The 19,535-nt window shown below is 38.1% G+C and overlaps 1 protein-coding gene across 1 annotated transcript in view; it reads right to left on the bottom strand.

The window, feature by feature from the left end:
* Positions 1–19,535, bottom strand: part of ARHGAP42 (Rho GTPase activating protein 42) — a 148,211-nt gene that overhangs the window by 94,595 nt on the left and 34,081 nt on the right. Inside the window, exon 3 of the mRNA XM_048294611.1 lies at positions 4,106–4,167. Coding sequence (XP_048150568.1) covers positions 4,106–4,167 — 62 coding nt within the window. The remainder of the gene's footprint in view (positions 1–4,105; positions 4,168–19,535) is intronic.

Here is a 19,535-nt window from a genome sequence, read left to right as displayed (position 1 = left end):
ATCACCAGCCAACAACCCAAAAAGAACTTGTATAAATAGCAAGGAATGTAAGAATTAAGAGCCTATTTCAATCTTGGATTTAGTAAACTCTCAGAAATAATCAGGGAGCTCCAGCACGGTAACATGAACACTCAAGAGAACTCATTCAATGCTTCAAATTCATAGGGGATCTCTAGGACCAGTAGCATGAACCAGTTCATCTATACTTACATTAGCACAGAATAATCCTATGAAAGGAAAAAGAAGTAGCATTTTATTTTACTCTCAGATAATTTCTGTTTGTTATTAATTTTACTAACAATATCAAATGAATAGGAAGCATAAATAAAATATGAATCTTTAAAATAAAATATATCACTTATTTAACAGAAAGAATGCAAATTCAGTGAAAGAGGAAGGAAATTATTTTAAGTAAGTTCCCTTGATAAAGGTTCAAACATTCACATGGGATTAAATTATATCATCTCTATTGTTCCCTAATAAACACTAGGAAATAGAGGTCATTATTCTACATCCCTGGTGGCTCGCTGCTGAAGCCGTTGGAAACGCAGTGGGGAGGAATCTGACTTTTTTCCCTATTTATAGTACATGTGAAGCCCAAGAGTAGTGCTGTTTGGTTGGGTTTTTTTAATGTGCCATTTACCAACAGCATCACTAAATTAACACCACCACAAAATGACAGATACCAAACCTAAGGCTGTATATCATAGAAGGTATCTTATGAATTAGTTTTTCCTTTATTTGCTTTTTAAGAGGAAATGTGTGGTGCATGGCCTCTGGTTTCTCTGAATACCAGTCAATTTTCTAGCATCAAGAAATAAAAGACAAGGATAAAAGAAACTGACTTGCAATAATCACCATATTATTACTTCTGCCAGTAATAATGGCTACAAAGCCTTACACAACAGAATATTTATGTGATACACATTTTCATTTAACTTTATACTTCAGTGTTTTTCCCAGTAATACTGTTCATAATGTCTTGCTTCATTAGCTTCTTCTAAATAAAAAAAATATAGTTCCTTCTGGTTCTTCATGCAGGAAGGACAGAAGACTTGCTAAACACCTCTCAAACTATTTCCTTGACCATTGGAAACACTTCATTTATACATTCTGTAGACAAGCACTCCAACACTGTGCTCACCAAGACAAAAATATAATTTGACTTATGAAGAATTTAATAGGCATCAGATGAGAAATAAATTGGTTCTATGAATATATACTTTCCATATTCAAATCTGATTAATGTATGTATATGTGTGCTCATAATTTAACAAAATAAAGTTCAAGGCAGGGAAACAAGGCCATTAGTTGGTATGCAAAATTAGTATCTGTCATTCCATATTCTCATACATCCTGCATTCAGTAATACAATAGTGTCTCTTACTGTCACATGCTACAAGAATTAAAAGAAAGCTGAAAGTGGTATGATGAAGTGTATCCATAAATAGCCACAACATTGCCTAGCTGTTTTTCTCCAAGCCTTCTACAAAATGTCAAAAAGAACAAGCTCTTTTTTTTATAACTTTTGCAAGCTTTCTCTTTTTATGCAGAAAGAAACCAATTTCTTAAAGACCTGCATCCCATGTCTCAAGATTTTCCATCAGCTGAGAACTTTGTTTAAAATCATCACTAATCTGCAAATTGGCTGACTCGAAGTGCTTCCAGCAGAGAAACCTAAGTGTATGAATAATGCTCCAAACTTCCTCAGAAATAACCAAAGTGTTCTGAAGATTCCACAGTTAAATTACAAGTTTGTAAAGCAAAAAACTTATACCAGGAATCTGTTTGGCACACTGATCCTCACAGGGACCTCTGGATTCTATGATGACATGTAGAAAATTGCAGTAAGAGACTGAAGAATTAAAAAACCATACATTTGACAAAGGTGATACTTTTATTCCAATAATAATTAAACAAATTCCACCAACAAGCAGCTCAAACGTTTTAAAACCAGAGAAAGTCTAAGTTTGATAAATTTCGTTATGCAAATATAACTACCATGAGAACTCTGTGTCCTCAACATTCTCATTCTGGACAGAGAATGAGAACAGAATGAAGTTATTTGAAACTGAGTGAAAAGCTGGTTACAATGATTTTCTGTCAAGAGCAGCTCCTCCATACTTGAAGACCCTGCGTGGACCCACACTGGAGCAGCCTGTTCCTGAAGGACTCAATCCTGTGGAAAGGACCCATGCTGGAGTAGGTCATGAAGAACTGCAGCCCACGAGAAGGACTCATATTGGAGAATTTCATGGAGGACTGTCCCCCAAAGGAGAGACCAGTACTGGAGCAAAGGAAGAGTGTGAGGAGTCCTCCCCATGAGGAGGAAGCAGCTGCAGCCCTCATTCCCGGCCCTCCTGTGCCACTGGCAGGGAAGAGGTAGGGAATTGGGATTAAATTTAAGCCTCAAAAGAAGGGAGGGGTGAGAAGAAGTTTCTTTAAGATTTGGGGTTTGCTTCTTATTACCCTACTCTGATTTGACTGTCTTTGAATTAAACAGATTTCCCCAAGTCAAGTCTGTTTTGCTCATGGCAGTGACTGCCGAGTGATCTCTCCTGCCCTTATTTCAGCCTATGAGCCTTCCCTTATATTTTCTCTCCCCTGCCCAGTTGAGGAGGGCAGTGATAGAGCAGCTTTGCTGGGTACCTCTAATCCAGCCAGGGTCAACCCACCACGAACCATTCCCTCTGACTGGTCTTTTTTCGCTTAACAATATTAATATTCTTTTCCTTATTGTATGCTAAAGGCCTTCCTACACCTTTTACAAACACATCATATAGCAAGACCAAATTATAAACCAAAGACAGGCCATAAACTTCTAAAAGTGAAACAGGTAGTGACTCCTCTGAGGGGAAAAAAAAGAGGGGAAAAAAAAAAGAGAGAAAATAATACGAAATTATTGGTACATATTATGAAAGACTAATGAGCTTGAAAAATAAAACCCTCACCTATTCATTGCTTTTTCTTTTTCTAATAGTTAGCTCATAACAATCTTTAACTTAAACTGGAAAGCTATTAATTTAAAAACATTGTTTAACTAAGGAATTAATAAGTGTTCTGCTAACCAACTTTTAAGGTGGTAAGTACGGAACAGCCACCTCATTCTTCCAGCTACCCAGGAAAAAATATTTAGCATGAAGCAAAAAAATTTTATACTTTTATACATTTAAAGTATAATGTACTTTACATGCAACTGTAATGAATAAATGTTATGACTTTGCCACTTTAAAGTATTTATCTAAACAGAAATAGTGGGAGACCAATTCTTTGGTTATTTATTTGTCAAGCAAAATACAATGCCCTACCTCAATGCCCTGAGTGCCCATAAGAGGAAGGAAAACCAGGACAGTCAGTCATTGGATGGACTAGAGCTAGTTAAACTTTCACAATATTTAAAAATCCCCTACTGATGTTAATTCTTAGCTCACTCATTTATTCATGACTGTCTCCCAAGTAAGGAAAAAAACAGCTTCACTGCTTACCTGGTATTATTTTTTTTAAATAGTTGCATGAAAATACACTTAAAACTTCTTTAACAAAGCTATATTTGAACAGAAATATAAAAATGAGAGCACACTACAGATTCAAATGGCATAAGGACACCATATCAATGGATGACTCTGACAAGTCTGATCCATAATGTATTCTACAAGAGTTTCTCTGGGGTGACTGATGAATTTGCATTCTCTTATCAGTTATCATATTCTTGGATTACTAACATACATTCACTGGACAACACTCAAGAGTATTTCATTAAATATAAATATAGATCTACATCTCCAGTATAAGCTCTTTGCAGGAAGGGAAAGGTACAGCAGCATTCAAAGGTTATTTTGGGTCAAGGAGCAGGGAGATAGGAAGTTGGGAGAAAACAATTTTTAAATCGATGCAAAAGTCTTTGGTTGAACAGTTTACTAAAAATTGCTGTAGTTTGTGCTAGTACACTTCTGCCTTTGCATAAGAATTCCAAATAATTCTTATGAAATACTTAACCTCTACTACGCAAATAAAATCTTAAAAAATGACTTGAGGGGGATAGAAAAAAAGTGTACTATTTTACACAAGGAGAGGCCCAAGGCAAGATTACTGCCAGCAAACTTACCAGTCGTCTTCTCTCCTCTTCAACAGCAATCAGGAGCCGAGCAAACTCCTTCAATGACTGGGCTGATAGGAAAACAAAGAAAAAAACATTCTGCTTAAAATGAGATTTTATGACCAGGTGAGTCCGTTACCTGGATGGAAGCTACAGTGATAAAATACTGCTCTTACACAGTATTGCAATGTAATCAGTAGCCATTAAACAAGACACAGACTGAATCAAGCAGCAGGTAAAGAGCAAAGAAAAAGAACCCGAGTCTTAAGAGTCGTATGTATTTTAAAAATAGTTTTTTAAATGGAATATGGCAAACTGAATTTCCTGAAACATGGAAGGATCAGTCTCAAAACAAAAGAATTCTACTCATAGCCACAAAATTCACTTTAGCATACTGGGAGCAGAAGGAAAATGAAGAAAAGAATTGAGTTTCTCCCACTAAGGTGGGAGAACAAGTATTTGCAAGAACTGTGAAAAATATTTGAGTAAATACTTGAAAGTCAACTTTTTAGAAGAAATGCCAAGTGTTTATATTTAACAGCTCTTTGGCGTTATGTTTTATGAGAACAAGGTCTCAGGTGACCCAAACAGATGATTGATTTATAAGCTTTGAATTTGGTTACAACTGTGAGAGAGTCTTTGCTCAAAACTGTTTTCAAATAGAAGTCAAAGGGCTGAAGCAGAGTCAATGGAAACATAATACAAGAATTAACCCCTAAAAGAGGGCAAGAAAGAGGAAAACATTCTGAAAACTCTTAAGACTTCATTCTCATCTAAGCATGTAGTGCAAACCTGTCAAAAAAACCCTTTCTTTACATTTGTATTACTTTCTCAAGGGTATAAGGGTTATTCAGATTCAGCATCACAGTCCCACAGGCGACAATCCCAGCGAACAATCATGTGAAGAGAGCTAAGTATCTCTTTTTACTTTCTCCTGGTGCAGCTAGCAGTAATTGCTACCAACAACAGGATATTAAATTTTATGGTTTAAAGCTCTGAAATCAGAATACATATTGATAAATACTGCAGCTTCTCACATTAAACTTGAGGCAGTCTCAATTATTTTGAAAGAGAGAAAAAACAAACATGGAATCAAACCACAGATTTTCTCAAAAAAACCAGGATTGAAAAAGTCTTCACAGTTAACCAATATACAGTGCTGAGGGTATGCTAATGGAACTCCTCCTCTTAGTTATTTTTTCATCTTCTTAAATGTTTTTACAATTGTTTCAGTCTCCAATAATATGGCTTTATCCCTTCTCAACTTCCCTAAAAGATTTAAGGAAATAAGCACATTTTCTAGAAAGCACTGGAACAGATCCTTTAAGAAGGAACTAGTATCTGGCTTGCCTTAACTGCCTTGTCTGCATTCATGAACTGCTACTTAGTTTTTGGACCATTCCCAAATAATTTCTATCCTTTATACCATCCGGACCTTGCAGAGGTCACCCTTGCATTCCCCTTTCTCTCTGTTAACTTTTAAAGTTGAAGAACACTTTGTTGTTTGTTCCAATTTTCTTCTGCAAGAACTTACATAGTCTGTTTTTTGCAACTATGATGTTATACTTGCGTATCTTGACCTCTAAGTCATTTTTTGCTGACAAATTCTTTTTTCCCCATTATGAGCTCTTGGTTTAGTCCAAATACACCTGGTAAGTTAAACATCCATCTACTTGGGCCTTGAGTCTTTTCCTTTAACATATTTTCCTGAGAACACAGGCACCATAAGATTTTGCCAGTTATGTCAATATCAAGAATTTTAGTTTGATAACCACTGAATTAACTCAATCTCTTAATCAGCTCATAATATCCCATGAAAAACAAACAGGCAAAGAAATGAGATGATGAACTGACTGGTTATACCTGACTAGGGATCTGTAGAGAGTTACACTCAAGAATACCTAAATAACCAATATGAAATGCTAAAAGCTAAATAAACTATTAGCCAGACAGACATGGCTAAACTATGAGGAAGTGGGGTGTGGATTGGGGGGTGAAGGGGGGTGTAAAAAGAAAAAAAAACACCAGAACACAAAACCAGTACGAGAAGCTTTTGCTTCATCTTCTGAATTTCAAGGCAGAACCAGAGAGTTTTTTAGTTTCAAAGATGAAACATTTGCTTAGGATTTAAATAAATTCAGGCCAGCCACAGGGAAAAAAAGCATATAAAATATGTTCTGTAAGTGTGCAAATCAAGATTTTCCTCAATATTTAACACTAATATAAAGGTACTAGTCTGTCACCTGTACAGGGCCTCAGCTAAAGACTGAGAAACTGTCTCCATCTTCTCCTCCCCACTGGCTCACCTTTGGGGAATTATAAAGGTCAAAATTTCATTAAGAACACAGAACATACACTCTTCAGCAGCACTAAGACAAACCATCCCCCTAATCTTATGAGACTGTGACTGCAAAGACACCTTTGCATCAAACCTGACTACACCTCTGCTGCTCACTGCCCAACATCCACATCCATCCCTGCATACAGCCATGGGATGTCCTTCCCCTGCTCAGGAGGTTCACAGGGAGAACATGTGCATTGTGTTATTCAGAGGATAGTGAAGGATGCACACCCAGTACACAAGAGTTCTGCAACATGGACATCTCTGGTGACCACAATGGTCACCACTCTGTCCTCGCAACGTCACCACGAAGATCGCGAAAGGCTTTACCCACGTCAGCTCTCCTACAATACCCCTGAGTACTGCAGTATTTCTGATCTTTCATGTTATTACACCCTTCTTCTCATACAACCCCCACTCAGTGTGGCCTCATTAAAAGCCAGGGTCTGTCCTTAGAGAACTTTGGCTGTGCTGGAAGCTGCAGTGGGAGGGGGAAAAGGAAGGAGAGTGCTTGCTCCTCTTTTCCCAGTGTACTCTTTTTCCTTCTTTCTCCCCTCTTCTCCCACAGAGCCCTCTGGTTGCAGAGAGGCAACAGCTCTGCCTCACCTCAGTTTGGGGCTGGGCAGACAGAGGGATGCTGAGGGCAGAGTCACTGAGGGGAGTCAGGCCTCCCAGGCAATTCACCCACAGGGCACTGGGCACCTTGGAGATCTGGGCAGGGGCGTCCTTCCCCTCCACAACTGGTCCCCTCATCAGGATCTCAGCATGAACCCTGGGCACAGGGTCCACACATCTAACCCTGGATTCATAGCTCTCAACAGGAAACAAACAGATATTCCAACAATAACAACTGGAGGTGCTTTTGTGCAGTTAAAAACCAGAAGATTTAGAAATACGACCCATCTGTGTCAGATGCAGCCTGTCAGGACACTCAGGCATTACACACCAGCCTCACAATCTTTTCTTAGTAACGCTACAACATTTTTTTAAATCCACTTCTTTTTAATCAGAATAGACACAGAAGAATTGAACTGAACTTTGTAAACAAAAAAGGGGGTGGGAGGAAGAAGAGTCAAGTATTTTGCAAGAGGAAATGTCATGGGAATGTGCTGATAAGAAATAAATTCTGAAAACACACCAATAATATGAAGTACAATATGCAGCCTAGCATATTATATATAAAGGTGTTTTTGGTTGTTTTCATAAAGAATTATTATTATTGGTGGGCCATTTAAAGAAAAACGAAGTGCTGACTCAATATTTTATTCTAAGTCATTAGGCGATATTAACTTAGAAAATCCCAACAGTTTTACAGTCTGCTTTTTATTGAAGGGCTACTCAAAAGGACTTGTAAGATACATTTGGTATCATGACAGAAATGATGCCTGTGAAAAGCAATGCCCAAGAAGCAAAAACAATTATATGTGTACCCAGATGCACACTTACGGTCTCATTCATCACAATCACAACAGGCTGTCAGCTGCTCTCTCTGGAGTGTTCCCAACTCAACAATCATGTGGTGCAAAATTTCCCTTGTTCAGGAGAAAGGGCTCCCTTTATTTCATTTACAAAAAAAAAAAAAGCAACTCTAATTTTTAAATGAAAAGTCTCTTAATTAATTTGCTTCATAAAGAAACAAACTAACAGTACCAACAGCTTAAACATTAATGGTGTAGATCAACAATGTCCTTTTTTTTCCAAAATCCCTATCATTTCAAACACACGGTACAGCTCCGCAACAACTGCACACATAGTCTAAAGGGAATTGAATCTTGATGTAGAATTAAGTGAATGAGGGAGAAGTAAAAAAGGATAAAGATTCATTTTTGTGAATTTATAGAATGCATTATTAAAAATATGACTCATTTCCACTCTAGAAATCTGGTTTACTGCATTGAAATCAACTCTGTTGTTCATAGGAAAAAAAATGCACATAATGAATCTCATGAAGTTTTTGCTATATACTTGTGTAGAGAACGCATCACCTTAAAACAGCATGTCTGTGGAAATTACTGAAGCTACTCTATCAACCTTAGCTTAATATTAAAGAGTTCAGTGTCACACTGTCCTACTAAATGTCACACAGGAGATATGACATCATCTACATTTACTGAGAAAAGGCTAACAAAGTGTATGACACATATAATAGTCTTGCATGACCAATACTGAACTCAAAGACATAAAGCCAAGTTTGGAAGGTAATGTTCAACCCAAGACAGAAATGAAAAGCTACTGTGGAAGACAATACAACTGAACATTCTTTTCTGTGGACTGTTGGTTTAATTTCTACTTACACATGCAGCCTTAAATGATGCATAGACAATTTATGCAAATAAAGTACACAGAACAAGATTTTATAGCGTTACGAGCAGATACCAACACCGTCTTCAGATATGTCAATGCCAGCATGGAAAAAATAATTCATACAGATATATCACATGTGTTCTTATAACACCTTGCTGTATGAAAGGCAAAAATGAGCAAGACTGTCAGAGATTTCCTTACATCTTCCTGATCTGACTGAGGAACTGCCACGACTGTGCTGTACGTTGCTCCCAGTACCCTTTGGCAGGAAGGTCAGTCAAGTACATCCTCCAGAACTGGTCATACCTAGCACAGACTTGCTATAGCAGGCACCGAATTCATGCCTGAGCACAAACTCCAGCTAAAGTCTAGAAGGGAGTTTTTCCCTGTGAATAATACATCACTGAAACAGAATTCAAGATAGACCAGTGGCCCATAAGGATATTTTCTAAGGATTAACACTTATTTACTAGACTTCCGTGAGAAAGCAGAGTCAATGTAAGATCCATGAAGGCTGGGAGAAGAGACTTTCTTTTCCAATTCTAAAATTAAAATAAATGTATTATTAAATAGTTATTAATTCACAGTTGTATTTCCAGAGCTTTTAATGATTAACATTAATTGCAGCCATGAAAAGCAGTTTTTCAACAAATCACAACAGCAAATAAAATTTCCATTCTTCTTTCTATGGCTTTAGGACATTGAAAAAATATGTGAGGTGGTGGTGATGGGGAGGTATAGTAGGCAGAACAAGAGTAGCAACAAAAGGCTTCCTTTCAGACAGAACAAGGAAACATTTCATAGTAACACTGACAGGCCACAACAGATATGAAGATAATCATCTGCTTTCTCAGTAATTTGTACCTAACAAGAGTTGTGGCTGTCATTAAAGCCACAGAGGAACTGTAATGTCTATCAGAAGGTAAATAAATTGGATGTCACAAAATATCACCACTACGGCATTTTCACATTACAAAATGGAAATGCAAGAGGAGGACTGTCTCGAAAAAAAGACTCCCAAAGCCTGCCATTCTCTTTGTCCTTCAATATGTTGGCTATGATTTTAAATAGAGCCTTACCTTGTACAACAGAGGTTTCCTTTACCACTGTCATGACCTGGACTGATTTGTTAATGATCCTTTTTTTGTCCCTGTTTCTCCTACAGAATTAAGCATATAAAACATTAAAAGTGTACAATTACCTAGAGCTTTAAAGGGAATTACAGTTGAGCCCAATGGGAACAAGCTGAAGGATCAACACCTTAGTCTACAAACAGAAATAAAGAATAATTTATGCAAATTATGAAAAAGGTCAAATGTGCTTGAACTTTAAGCAGAGTATTGGTGTCAAAGCATTTTATAACTAATGTTGACTGGGCTGAAGCACCTTTGTAACATGATTTTAAAAACAGTAGTGCAAGCTGACTGCAACATTTTCCTACAGAAAACAGGTATTGGTTTTATTTTTAAAACACATTTTCAGAAAACCTGTATTTGGACAAAAAGACATATGTCTGATAAATCTTCCCAATTATTGCTCAGGTTTTCTATTTTCTTTACCTACCGCTATTTCTTCCACTATTTCTACCCTATGTCATTTTCCCTCACTTTCCAAGTGGCAACATTTTTGGAGAAACTTTGGCTTGGAAGACTGAGCTCTGTACCCTAAGTAATATTTACCGGGAAGGCAGAAAAGATGACGAAATAGGAGAGGAGTACAGATTTTGAAATCAATGTTTATCTTTGTTATTTTGTACCCTTTTGAGTATCATTCCCAAGATAATAGACGAAATGCAGCAACTGCTTTCTTTTATTAAGGTTTAAGGTAATATCAGTTAGGTATTTATGTAAATTCCAGTTTTCAAGCTTGCAGCATGTCAGATATACTTGAACTTTAAGCTGAGTATTGGTGTCAAGAGATGAATTATGTTAGAAGATTCCATTGTGAAAAAAGAAGTTAGAATATCAAGATAATGGTTCATTTCTTCATGGGGTTTCAATCTCATTTTAAATTTGGAAAATTATTACTGGATGTGCTGCCTTATCCTCTCCATTTGGTTTCTCTTACTTCCCTAATCTGGGTATCAGGTTTTATGGATCTGTAATAAAGACCTCATGCATTCCTGTTGGCTGTGTTTACATTTATCACAGCCTCCACAAGAACAGTAAAAAAAGCTATTTGTACCTTCCTATAATACAATGAAATGCACTTCTGGTAGTAAAAGACATAGGATGAAACAAAAATTCAAGTGTAGAGGTTTAAAGATTACATCAACATACCCCAGCATGGAAATACACTCTCAAAGTGACAGTGATTTCTGCCAGAAGACAGTGGTTTAAATTACAGTCCAAATAACTACAAATTTCCTTGAAGACTTCCATCACGGGAAGGCACACCAAGGTACAGACAACCCTGTCTGGTCTGTACTGTTCTTGTGATAGAATCAAGACATTCTTAGACCAGACAATGTGAAGCTATTTCAGATGCAATAAATGAACATTCTTACTATTGGCTCCATAATTAGTCTGGTACATGAAGTCTGCAAGGGCTTAATCCAATGCTTTTTATATCAAATAGTACCATGATCTTTCAGATTTTGAAGCATCTCCCAGGGAGCACAAGTTTCAGTGGTAATTTTTTTTCCTGTGGCAATTCCCTCCTTGAACTGTGAGGAAAGATATTTTGCCAAATTTTTTTAATTATTGAAAATAAGTGTGCTACATCACAGAAATAACCCCAAATTTGCCAAAAAAATCATTATAGATGTATGATAGAAGTATGATAACAGCAAAGAGACAGAGATGACAAATGCCTGTTTTAAAGCTTCTGCAAAGAATTTACACAAATGAGTAAGCAAGAAAAATTACAAAATTAAGCCTTTTATGACCAAATTTATGCTTTAAGGTCTATGTATTGTTCTCCAAATATGATCACATCTTCCATTACATACTGGCAAGCAGAGAATTTTATCAAGGCACAGCTACTCAAATACATGTAACTAAAAGTAAAGAAACCACAAGGGCTCTCTCTGTTTCATTTGAGTTAAGGCATTGTAAACTCAAGAGTAAATTCAGTGGTAATTTTTCCTCCACATCATAATTAGGAGCGTTTTGGCTCTTCACAGTATTAGGACAGAGAGATGGTAGTAAGTGCTCCAAATTCCCCATGAAAACACAACCAACAATGAAACTATCAGATACTCAACAACAGTCTCCCCACTCGGCCTCCCCTGGTCTATAGCATTTGATCCCTGTATATTCCAGGCAGCATTCCCCACAAAGTTTCAAAGGCCTTTAATTGCTGGCCATATACCAGGCACAAGCATTTGGGTTTTGTCACACTATAACAGTGAGACAAACCAGCAGAAGAGGCCAGTGATTTCACAGTAAGAATGGAACCTCCCACCTGAGCATCACACGTGTGCCTCACACTGCAGGCCAATATGAGAACCATAAAAGGCAGCAAACCAAGATCTGAGCTTAATTGAAGCCCAAAGCTCTGCAAAATGTGTTTGCCAGGACAGCATAACTTGTACATACCATATGAGGCAATTTTAACTCAATAAAATTTTCACTTTGCGAAACTTAATGAGCAAATATAGCAAGGTATTTTCTCAAGTTTTTTTTCTAAACATATGTAAAGCATAAAGTGTACGGCTGCTATTAGAAGTAAAAAATCCTTTCCCCATTACAGAAACAAACCTCTGTCAGGGTAACTATCTAAATCCAGTTACAAACAGCATGATATTTGAGAATTCTTTGCTATAAAAAGTAGCTATCATGTCACAAATATTTAAACATAAAAATACAAGCCTTGTACAAAAGTTAAACCAACTCTTCAAGCCAATAACATTTACACTTTCCACTCCACTACTTTTCAACAGAAGTCTGTACAGAAAACTACATATTTATACACAAACTAAGAAGATTTTGCAAGAAAGTCAGGTTATCTAGAATTCCCAGATTTCCTGTCAGCACTTGTCAAACACAATACTTGGAGAGATAACCTGAAGACATGCAATGCTACACACTTTAAATAAATCCAATTACTTAATATCAGTAAATTGCCATGCCCTACTCATGCAGAACCTCACAAAGCAAATACAAGTAGAAAATTCTAAATAGATCAAGCAAGGGCAAAACATTTCTGAGAGTCCTGAAAGATTGTTAAAGTTCATAATGGCTATCTATCCCACAGAATGTTTGTAAAAACAAAACAAAAACACACACCAAAGACTAATTCCACTTTCACCATACACTTTTTAACACTTTATTAATAATACAGCTGCAACATATCTACCCTGTGTTAGTGTTCTACTTTATTTATAAAAGCAGTACAGATTTTGAAAATATATCATACAATTTGGAAAATTTACCTTGTGTAAATTCTTGTGTAGCATGAATTCTTCAACACAGCAAAGATGTGGTAGAAAAAGCCCATTTTAGACTCTACTGGTCTATATCACCTCTACCAAAACATGGTATCTTGGAGTGCCAGCAAAAACATTTTAAATCTAAATAATTTCTTCCATTTTCTTAGGAACATGAGAAGGATCTCCCTCACAGAGCACTACATCAAAACCTGTCTACAAATCAGTAACACTTTTCTTGTCTCTCCCCTTTCCTCTACACTTCTGTGAAGGGGTGAAGGCTTTTGGGATGAGTCACAACAAATACACCATTTCTGCCCTGTTCTGATAGAATAAAGTAAGAGTTTAGATAAGTGGTCATTAAGAAATACTGCATCTCTATGCCACACTACAAAATGGAGTTTTACATTATCGTACCTGTCAAAGAGAAATCAGCTTCTGTTTCCACCTGATGGAGCCACATGCACAGCAATGGGGCTGAGCTCCATAACTGCACAACTCAGCAGGCGTGGGGAACAATATTCAATAAATCAAATTCTGTCTAAGAGGTAAGAAGCGATCTTAAAGTGCTGCTGGAGACCTACTTTGAAAAAATAGCAGCTTGAATTGGCCCCTATTGAAAAGTAACAGCATGACTTGCTGTATCATAGAAGTTCATTTAATTCAACAATCTCTACCTGTCGGGGTCCCTTCCCCCCTGCCATGTGGTCCTGGCAGAGGGGCTCTGAGGGGACAGACACGGGGTTTTCCTGCCCCTGCTCAGCCTCGTTCCCCATCGGTTGGTTTGTGTTCCCCTGCACGGGCAGAAGGACCCTTGGTCTCGTGATTGAGCAGTTCCTCGGCAGAGCCCTGGCCACGCGGCTGGAGAAATAAACATCTCTGAAACATCTACCAAGAATCCGTCCATATGTATTTCTTTTCCACAGGCCTCGTTGTCTGATACACGTCTTGCAGTATCCACACTGTAACAAATGGTAGAGAATTGCAGGCAGAACGATCCCTGATCCCTAGGGACAGCAACTGATTTGTGAGTAAACTCTGGATTTCTCTTCTTGTTTTCGTTTTGCTGTTCCATCTCTAAACTATGGAGGAACCATGGAAAGAGTCTTGGCTCTCCAAGCTGCACATGGACATTTATCTTAAACTTGAAAAGATTCTTGAACAACGATTTGCAAATTTTAGCTTAATTCAAGCTCAAAAGGAACTGAAACACTTCCTGGCATGGTTGTTTAAGAACTTTTTCTACGTTTCTTGGGATTTGATTCTTACCAAAGACTTTTGGAAGAGCGTTTGGACACAGTTAATTTCTGAGTCAAAATATATGCTGATGGAAGAATATTTTTGTGAATATTATTAAGTTACCAAGACTGTTGAGCAATGTCAGCTGTGTCTTGGCAAAGGGAAGCCTGGCTCAGGGACCGTCTGGCCTCGGCCACGTGCACCGAGCGCTCTCCGAGCAGCAGCGAGGCAGTTCCCCCGCGCGGGTGGAGCCACGGGAGCCACAGTGTCGGCAGCAGAGTGAGGCGCGGCGGGAGCCCGCCCGGCCCCGCGCAGCGGGTGGTGGAGCGAGCCCTGTGAGAGGAGCGGAGCCGTGCCCAGCCGAAACGCGCACTGGAGCAGGGCGTGGGGGGGTCGTTGCTTGGGGGCCCGGCTGAGACGTGGGAGCAGCCCCAGGCAGCAGCAGCGCAGCTGAGAGCAGAGGAGGCGCTGGCGTGCAGGGAGCTGAGCGGCGCAGCCCAGCCTGGCCCGGCCTGCGCGGCCCCAAATGCAACCCCGGGAAGAGTGCACAGGCACGAGCAGCCCCGACGGCCCCAGCAGCACTGACAACCCTGGCAGTTCCAACATGGAAGCGAGCGAAAGCAAAAAAGAAAGCAAAAACACAGCAAGACAGAAAACAGCAGCCACTCGGAAAAAGGAAAAGATCATCGTAGCTAAGGTTTAAGGAATAGTAAAATGGTATAATGTTAAACAAAATTATGGTTTTATAACGAGATGTGACAACCAGGAAGACATATTCATTCATGGAACTGCTATTAAAAAGAATAACCCTGAAAAATACATCCCAAGTTTAGGAGATGGAGAAGTAGTAGAGTTCAAAATTGTGCAAGGTAGAAAAGGGTTACAAGCAGCAGAGGTCACTGGGCCTGATGGTGTTTCTGTAAAAGGCAGTATATATGCTAAAAATCGTAGTCATGTTAGACAATATCCACATTATAAACAGTCCCTACAGTCTCCCTTTCCTAATCCCACCTTTCCCTTTTATCCTATATCCTATTACCCCCAGTGTATTCCCAATCCGTTTTTTCACCCATGGTTTCCCTCACAAAACCATGCCTTTGCCAATTGTTTCCCCAAAAATCCCTTTGCGATGAAGGGGGGAGGGAAGAAATTAACTGTTGTTGTTTAGAGTTCCAACAGGTACAAATGGAACTGGCCAATCCCCAATTTTTCAGAGGCACATCCATACTTTAACTAAAGAAAAAAACCCTGGTATTTTAATCTTCCCAGCTGTACAAACCTTATTTGTGTGTAGCTCTTTATGGGTGCTGAAATAGGGGAAGTAAAAGCAAAAGTAATATATTCAGAAGGCATCTGACAATCATTAATACTGTTCTTTTGATTTTTAAAGTTTTGTGCATTTATTGCTTGAATAGTGAAAGAGTTTAGAAAAAATAGCACCAAATACTTCAACAGATGTTAGGTTTGCCATAACTGCTTTATTGCATTTAGGCCTACAAAGGGATCAAAAAGTTCCTGTGCTTAAAACTCTAATCTCTACTAAGCATTTTGATTTCAGAAAGTACAAGTCCTTCAATTTATTTGCTCAGACCTGAAGATGAATATCTCAGAGCTGAGTTGATCAAACCATTATCTGTTTTTGAAAACTAGTTCCTCTTTCTCAAGAGGTATGCTAGCCTGACAACTCAAAAATGTTATGCCATTTTACTAGAAGTCTATTATGTGCATCAAAAGTACATACTCATTATTTTCAAAACAACTCTATAAAGCAACTCTCTAGTCCTCAAGATTGTCTCCCCACAGGCATTCATACTTCCACTGGGACGTCCAACTCTAGAAATAATGAAGTTAAATGACTAAGGAGGGGAAAAGAGGTATGTTAAAGGCATGGAATGAGGACAATAAAGTAGAATACACTTTCAAGGATCTTGAAGTTCAAAATATCAATGAGAGACACAAAAGCTACTCCATCTTTATCTGTGAGTGGCATGGACTTGTCCATTCATCTACTCAGCTGTTCAGATCAAATGCTGACTCAACTCCTTAGCAAAATGCACCAGGACAACAAAGTTGTTGTTGTCCATTACCTGCCTCAACCTCTTTCTGTGCACAGTAGGAACTCCAAGGCCAGTGGTATCTGAGACACCACAGTCTGCAGTCCAATACAGTAAAATGAACTAACACGAATTTCAGATTCTGTTAGTACACCAGGATGCAAACTGCAGGGACTCAGGAGAGCTACTACTGTCAGCTACTCCTGACACAGAAGAAAGGTAGGACAGACAGGAATGGCAGTAACTGCATCAGCCACACCTATCTAATTTTTTCATTTGAATACTCATCTTAAGGTCAACAAAGAATGAAGCAGGCAAATTCTAACAACCTTCTGATAGGTAGCCAAGAGAAGAAGAAGCAAAGACAACAAGTGTTGTTGATCTTATTTTACCTTGTCTTCCTGAACAGATAAAAAACTTACTGCACCATTATTTTGTTTCCTGATTTGTCAACCTCATTTGACCTTCCAAAACAAGGACAAGAGCTCTGGGCTCAACCAACAGAATGGCAACCTTCACTTTCTGGGGCAGATGTTGTTTTGAAGCCTTGATAGGATCCCAGCACTAGCATAAAATCACTCATCTTGAAGTCAAGAAACAATAGCATTCCGGAAACAGGTGGCATTTATTTAAACTGTCAAATATGCAACATGGATAAAAAATAATGGTAGGAACAGAATCAACAGATTTGAAACTAACACTTCAGGCATTTCACACCCTGATTGTGCTGAGTTCCTCCCATAAATTGCTACCATTTAACTTCTGTAGATAAAAATAATCCAATAGGAGTACCAAAGAACTCTGTCCTGTGATCTTACAAGTAGCTTATGCAAAGTTGCTTTGAAAGTAATCTAAAAAGTTAAATCTTAAAATTCATTCTTTCAGCTGGAGGAAGAGAGCTGGCAAAACTAAGCAGGTAATTACTGTGGAAAAGCAGCACATAACCTTTCTATGCAAATTCACACCCCATTGTAAATAGCTTTCTAGTCTAATTCGGGACTCAACCCTTCCCCACCCATCTAAAATTAAACCGCCTTTTGTAAATACATTTGTCTCTAATGTGTTCCACAAGGTCAACAAACTCAAGCAACTAGAAAAGTTATTGGGATGATGCCTATGCTAAAAAAATCCACCCCCAGAACCCTGCCCTCAAGCTGTTGGCGAGATCCTGTTCTTTCTTTGCTTTGAGTAAGGCAGTAGTAGACCTGAGATGGTGGAAGTAATTTTAGACTGATTTAGAATTTGGTAATTCCATTTGGAAGCCTGGTTACAAATGGAAATTCAGTGCAAAGTAGGTTGAATATTAACCCCAAAAAGAACTTTCTTGAACATGAAAGCTAACCTCAAGTAATTAAGGAGATGACCTGTAAGATATCCAAGTGATTCAGACTGTAGGTGGCTCGACTGCATTTAATAAATAATTCAGGAAGAGCCAAGCAAATTCAAGAAGCCATTACACACCACAAGCAACAGTGGCTTGAAATAATGAGCAACCTGACATCTACCATCTCAGGTTCCTGATGAACCTCCAAAAGACAATGTCCTAACTTGGAGATTGCCAAGTCCATAGACTGATTGTCAAGATTTGTCTCTACACACTAGGCATGCATAAAGCTCCTATACAATTTTTTTGTTGTTTTAAACTTATTTATTTGAATAGAGCATTGTATCCACAGTACGTACCATTAAAAATGGAATTTGGTACCTCTTAAAGTCAATTAAACTTATACATTGTTACAAGAGATGGGGGGAAAAGGAAACATCATTATTTTTTTCCTCTTTTTTTGTGTAGTTTTATATATAAATTTCCCAGTACAGATCTATTTGCTGCTTTGAATTACAGGATGGTTGTCCTCTGACAAGCTCTCTGAGAGGCTAGAGCAAATGCTAACTGAAAAGCATTGTGCATGTGGATGCCCAGTAAAAAAGAAGGCTGAGCTTCTGGCATCATTGCTCAGCTAGAACAAGAAAGCAAAACACAGCAATGGACTCTAACAAAGAACTACTATTAGCATTCTGCATTTGTTTGGTTGGTTTTGACTTCTTTCTCTCCAGTACATTTGAGTTGATTTTTCAAAGTTCAACTTGAAACTAACTGCTGTAAACAACGTAATTGCCAGGTATGAGCTAACAGTTCTGTAGATTGCTAGTTGCTAGCAATTTAAGAATCCCATGAATGACTTGAGGTGTGAGTCAGCAAAGATCACCAGTTGCTAGTGGCAAGAAAAGAATTCAGTTCCCACAAGAAAAGACACCACATTTTAGAACTTCTGACCTATTCTTTGTGGCTCAATTAATAATGATTTCATAAATCATCACAATCCTATTACATTCTTAAATTAAGCATCTGATGCTACCTGAAACATCTGTCATAATATAATTCTCTTCAGGAAAAAAAACCCCAAACTTCAAAACCAGCAGTTACAGAGTGAAACACATGCTTTTCAGTGCACTTTCCTAAACAGCACATGCTAATAAAAAACAGATACAGATAAAACAAAACAGATAAAATAAAATGCCAGAATATGGGAATGTATTTATTTGTCTTATTTTTTTTAATGCTGAAGAGCATGGTCTTACACTGCAGATATTAGATCTCACTGATATATAATTAGCCATAATACAAAATAGACACAAACTTGTTAAAAGCACAAGACAGAATTCCATTGAGTTAATAACGTTTATTATTTTCATCTCTAGCAGCCACAAACCAGAAAACACAAACAGAATAAAAGAGGATCAAAACAGGGAAATTCCTGGGGAGAGATCCAGGTGACACAAGTTGGATAACACTAGGAGGAGCTGGGCAAACCTTCTCCTTGCAAAATTTATGCCTGTAGTGTATACTGAGGAAAAATATAGATGATCATGAAAACATAGTTTTTGCAGCTGTCCCATCTGTGTAACATTCTGTGTTACCTATAAGGTGTGAAACACGTAAAAATCCTGCATCCTTTTTACACAGAACTCCCACTGGGCATGACAAATTACTGACCTCCTTTACATTCACTGTCAATCTTAAGTATTTAATTTTTGTGCATAATATTTACAAAGGGGGCAGGGTGATATGTCTAAAAAGCAAATGGCAAAGTGTTATCAGTGTTGGTATTTCTGAGGAAAGCACAGTTTTTA

The sequence above is a fragment of the Corvus hawaiiensis genome, chromosome 2, assembly GCF_020740725.1.
Source record: "Corvus hawaiiensis isolate bCorHaw1 chromosome 2, bCorHaw1.pri.cur, whole genome shotgun sequence".
Taxonomy (NCBI): Eukaryota; Metazoa; Chordata; class Aves; order Passeriformes; family Corvidae; genus Corvus; species Corvus hawaiiensis.
Note: the sequence above shows the minus strand (reverse complement) of the source record. Positions and strands in the feature narration are given on the sequence as shown.